Below are 6000 nucleotides of genomic sequence, written 5' to 3' on the forward strand. Positions count from 1 at the left end.
TAATAACCACTGTTTTTCATAAATTATCATTTATTTATAATACTATTTCTAAAAATCTCAACTTTCTCCTAAAATGTCGGATTCTTACTAATTACCAGTTCACTATGGAAACTTTTATTATAATTCAACTAAAATCAGAAGTTTCTTTCTATATTTTTCATCAGTGGCTGTATGTTAGGATTTATTATTAATATTATATACTAAACTTTAACTTCGATGTTATTAAGTGCATCGAAAACAAAATGGCGGATGTCCTATTCACAGCTCATGGGTTTAAACTGATGATGCAATCGAAGTACTGAACTCTGCAATCTTTACACCGTTCTGCCAGTATTTAAAAGTGCTACTTTTATATAGAGGAAAAAACTCATTCCGATCTTTAAGTTATTTAATCCAAGCTCTTCACAATATTAATCTGAACTTCTCAACCTTTTTTAGACATATCTGCAGGATGGATGACAGAAGAAAGATCAAAAAAACCTTCATGTTCTATGGAATGGACGCCATAAACAGAATAGGACAATCCAGGGAGAAAAAGAGAGAGAGAGAGAGAGAGAGAGATTGGAAGAGTCCACCTAGCAATGGACACGAAATACGTGAAATTTACCATATTAAGTTCAATGAATGAAAGTTGAAACGATTAGTTTCTACTGAATTTCATGGCATTCCACTCACACCAATTCTGTCTCCTGTTCGTCTGACAACGACAGTACTCAGATCCTTCATTACTCGTCCAAATATAAGCCTCCATTATAGATGATTTCCTGTTTATCAAAAAAACAATTTCATCCTGCAGTTGTGTTCTATTATTTCAATACCATTGAGATTCTTTGGATGTGGTGGATGGAAATTTCCGTGACAGGACATTTTCTTCCGATCAAACAATATAAGTGAACTGCAGGACTTCATCATGTCCTGAGACAGGATGCTGGAATATAGAGGCTGGTCTGAAGATTCGCGTGTCTAACACTCTTAGGTGGTCATCGGTAATAAACTGACCATTGGATGCAAACCTTATTCTGATGAGTGTACTAACATATTTTATTTCATGCACTAATGTTTAAGCTTCTTTAAAATAGTCAAGGTAGGAATAAATATCTTTCTTCAAGAGAAAATTACGATGTTGTTCACTGTCTTTCTTTTTAATCAGTGTAGAAATAATTAAATATACGTAATGTGTATCAAGATAATACAGCAGAAAGATGTGTTACCCTGTTTACATAGCTTATCAAACTTGAAATTTACAAATATATATATTTTTTTTTTTTGGTCAGGTTAATTCTTTCTTGGAGGAGCTTTTAATAAAACGAGGCATTGTTCTTCACGTCCTGAGTGCTCAACCAATAGAATTGATTCCCAACATAACTAGTGGAGTTATAGGTAAAGATTAATCTTCACATTTATGTCTCTAATCTGAATTTAATGCATTATTCATTGATGCAGTCAGAAAACTTGTGAATTTTTTTCACAATTTTTATTCATTTTATTTATTTATTTATTTATTTATTTTTACATTTTTTGTAAAACTTTTGTAAAATTTTGTGAAAAGAAAAGTACAAAACACACTTCAGCTTCGTGAGCTTCTTAGTTAATATAATTTTAATTCTTTAAATTTTTGTAATAAGTCGCCTAAATAAACATTTTAAATTTTAATTTTATATATGCTGTGTACTAATTTGTGATAAACCTGAATAAAAAGCTCACATTTCCATTTTAGTATTCCATCGCTATATATATATTTTATAAAATTGAATGACTAGAACCGACATTTAAGTAAAAAGGTTTTAATATAAAAACACGACTAGTTTCGGCTTGTAACAAAAAAGACTAGTTTCTTTTTTCTTTCTTTTATAATATCACCTTCATCAGGTGATATTATAAAAGAAAGAAAAAAGAAAAAACACTGTAGCTTAAATAAACTTATGAACACCATAGAGAGTCTCTATACATAATTGACATTAAATCGTTGCGGTTGTATTTAAAGCTGTTCTTTCGTTAGTTGTATTGTTGAGAAAGTGCGTGCTAGTAGCATCTCGTGAACGCCAGTACATAATTACAGCTGAATGACAATCTGGGAGGTTGTAGCTCAAGGTATTATTTAGATGAACAGGATTGAAGATGATTTCTCTAGATTCCACGATTTTTCTCTCTAGTTCATCATTGCAACGGAAGATGTTAGTAGATTTTTCCCAGCAGACTTTGTGACTTTGGTTTTCATCATTAGGATTAGCCGAGAAAAGGATATGACTTGATAATGCACTGGCTCGCTGACCAAAATAAGGAATATCATAATCACACAATATTTTATATACACCAGGGTATTTGAGTTGATGATGAAAAGGTTTTGGGTGGCTAATTAAGGAACGGATCTTTGGAAGGGGAGTGAACAAGGTTCTGATATTGTATTTTCTTAGAACTTTTGCTAATTTGTGTGAAACTGTACTTATGTAAGGAATAGATATATTGCCTTTGAATCTATTTGTTTCTTCTGAGTGATGTCTAGGAGGATTAAGAAGGAATCTTTCAACGATCCTCTTGGAAAAATCTCGGTTCTAGTCATTCAATTCTTTATAAAAATATGTATGTTAACCGTGTTAATGATCATTCTTTCATATATATATATATATATATATATATATTATAAATACTTGGACTTTTTATTTTGACTTTTTTTCGCTGTTTATAAAATCCCTATTAAAATTAAAATATTAATCCATATTAATATTGCTAACGCCGTTTTGTCATTATTATTTTGTTATTATTTATTATAAGGTATTATAATTATTATTTATAAATTATTAATTCATATATCCTTAATTATTAAAATGTTTTACATGTTTATTGAATTGGTTTATTAAATTTTAATATGTTGGTTGTTTGTACATATTTTTGTTATTCCGTCTTTTAGTTTAATGTTTCGTTTCATTTTAGAGAAACGAAAGTCTTAAGTTGGAATTCATCTTCTGCAATATTGCTTAGGATATTTATCAAGTGTAATGTGCTTTTTAGTCGAAGGCGAGTTAGCCATATCTTAGAGAACCTTTAGATCCCACTCCCTCCGAATCTGTTTTTTTTTTTTTTTTTTCATTCTGGAAATGGCTTCATAGCTTTAATTGCTGTTACGAAATGTTATATTATAGACAACAAACAACGGAATACTGCATAAGAAACGGGTATGAACAAAGGAGAACGAATACTTTTCCATCACCATGAGGTATAAACAACCAATTAAGAACCTAAAGAACCTAGTTGAAAGTAAAAAGGCAATATAAGTAAATGAGCAATACGTGCTTTTGATTTACGATGTTGGAGTAATTCAAATATATTTTTGAAATACAGGGTGTACACTGTATTGCAAAAAGTATTGGAACATTAGCATTTATCTCAGATAAAGATCAAAATATTACCTTTGAATAAGGCATAGGTCCAACTTTGCCCATGTCAGCCATCATCGCGCGGTGTGAGACCACAGCCTGTCTTCTTGGAGGTCTGATGGCTTGAAAGTGTTCCATATTTATTCTCTATAGCAGTTTCCAGACTAGATAAAAAAATGAATAAAAATTCAAACAAAAGACATATAAAATCAATTAAAACCGGGAAAAAAATTCCTTAGTCCATTCACAGTACGAATGTACTATAGGTTCACTAATAAACCTCTCGTGGGTTAGAGCCACATAAAAACAAAAACAAAAAACGTTGACATGTTCATTGCAATTAACTTCCATTCTTCATACACTACTACTTTGAGTTCTGCCATTGAAGGTGATTTCTAGTGACGATTCATCGCACGTTATTCTTGGTAATTGCGCTAGCTAAAACGGGGGAAAAAATCGATTTTTGCACAACTTCGCAATATGACACGTAATAACAATATTATCATTTGTTCATTCGAAGCTGCTGTGCTCTGCTTCGAATGAACTATCATTCGAATATTATTAACTAACAGCATAGCCTCTGTTTGAACATTATTGGTATATGTGCGTGCGTTTCTGTTGTTTTAATACTTTGTAGTACAGTCTCTCTCTCTCTCTCTCTCTCTCTCTTCAAGGACATTCAACAATTATAATTTTCACTCAGATTTAATAATGTACTGATATCATTCAGGAAAAGAGAAGACAACAAATAACTACGGATAAGAAGAGTCTTTCAACTCAAGGGCAGACAATGTTTCATGTGACGACAATTCCCACCTAATGTAATTATTAAAATACAGGAAAGCCATAAAGGAGGGAACTAAAGAAACCTTAAAAATATAATTCTACATAATTTCGCAGACGTGTATCTGCTAATGTAAATAATGTGTATGTGTGTTTGTGTGCGCGCACAAAGTAATAAACATGCAGTTGTTTACATCTAAATGTGTCCAAGTGTGGAAATTCTCACACACATGGCTGTTCAAATGTTTTGATTTCTCACGTATTGGTTGTTTAGATGGATGGTTTTCCCCTTCAGTTGTTTTCGATCGTAGGTGACTTTGTAGGCATTGCCCACAAAGTATTCCTGGTGAGATTTTTACAGGGTAGTTCACCATTGCTTTCTCAACCCCCCAGTTTTATCCGGGCTCGGGACCGGATAAAACTGGGGGGTTGAGACGTATTCATGACTGTAATCCATGTGTGTTCACGGGGACGGTTTGCCTGTTCTGGAGCGAAAAACCCGAGTTTTTCTTCGGGCTTCGTCTATACTGACTGAGCTACGGAGGCTCCGGTTGTTTAGAGGAATTATTAAAATTTGCTTTTATGTTATATTATCACGCTATTAAAGTGTTTCAATACTATTACTAATATGTTCTGACTCAGTTTTGGAAGAACTAACGTAAAGATATGTTTTAATATAAATATCATAGTTGGCTTTCATTCCAATCATCTGCCTTTACAAAATCATAATTTACGAGCTTTACAAACTCGTTTTAATCATGGGATTTTAGTTTAGATTATTTCAAATTTAGTTTCTTTGATTTCTGCATTTAAAATTTGAAATATTAATCAAACAAATCTATCTCATCACAGCTATTGATGCAGACAACGTATATCGCTACAAAGATGCCATTCGATCAACTGGAAGTCGGGAACTAGAAGGTCGACCTGAATTACGATCTCACGTAGTCTCCCCTGCAGACAATTGCATCAGTCTTGCTCAGCATTCAAGAGGAAGTTTTTTTAACACACAACCACTGATGGGTGATTCTTACATCGAACTTAAGAAAAAATGGAAAACCGTGTTCTCGAAACGAATAGTGAAAACCGCTGATATTCCATTCTGTCAGGAATGTATCTGCCAACTGATGAATGATTTAACTCCGGAATACGTTTGTGAGCAATGCAATACAACCGCTAAAGGCGTACTGTAATTGACTATCTGCATTTAATCAGACGTAATTATTAATAATTTGTAAAATAACTTCGAGTGCAGCTCTCTCTGTCTTCATGAGAATCCGAAATAAAATGAAATTGAATCAAGGATCTTTAATAACATCATCATCAGTCAATTTTTTTGTGTTAAACTAAGCAGTTATTACATCTTTTCATTCATCCTTTTGCAAGATCCGACTGACGATAATATCTACTTCTTTACAAAACAATAACGACATTATGAAATACCTGAGCTATTTGATTACGAAAGCAAGTTCCGGCAGTCACTCAAGGTCTAAGTCGAGCAGGTTACTTAAAGAAAAGAGATTAAAAAAGTCTATGACAATTTAGTGACTGTTAAACTCGAACTTCCTGTGGTCATTATTAGAAAACGTGTGTCACGTATTCTATTGTCCGCCTTGTGGATAGTCAGTAAACTTCTATTATTATATTCAACAGTCAAGGTAACTTTTAGCAATATTTCTCTAAAGCTGCCTCGTTACTCATACCTAATAATTAAGATAATTACGGACACTTAAGCACTCGACAAAATAGTGTATGTCACCATTAACAACGGAGCATAGTTTCCAATTCATTTTGAAAAATGGGTAAGAACATATCATTTTTCTTCAGTCCGTTCGTATGCATA

General features: G+C 32.7%; 1 protein-coding gene across 2 annotated transcripts in view; it reads left to right on the forward strand.

Moving 5' to 3' along the window:
- Positions 1-5462, forward strand: part of LOC150095581 (apolipophorins-like) — a 103378-nt gene extending 97916 nt beyond the window's left edge. For both annotated transcript variants that reach the window (XM_090409883.1, XM_090409884.1), the window contains 2 exons: positions 1275-1380; positions 5010-5462. In XM_090409883.1, the coding sequence (XP_090266009.1) occupies positions 1275-1380; positions 5010-5350 (447 nt within the window). In that variant the 3' untranslated portion in view covers positions 5351-5462. The remainder of the gene's footprint in view (positions 1-1274; positions 1381-5009) is intronic.
- The last annotated feature ends 538 nt before the right edge of the window (positions 5463-6000 follow it).

Source organism: Typopeltis vanoorti, chromosome 20 (assembly GCF_054136105.1).
Source record: "Typopeltis vanoorti isolate ZY-2024b chromosome 20, IOZ_Tvanoo_1.0, whole genome shotgun sequence".
NCBI lineage: Eukaryota > Metazoa > Arthropoda > Arachnida > Uropygi > Thelyphonidae > Typopeltis > Typopeltis vanoorti.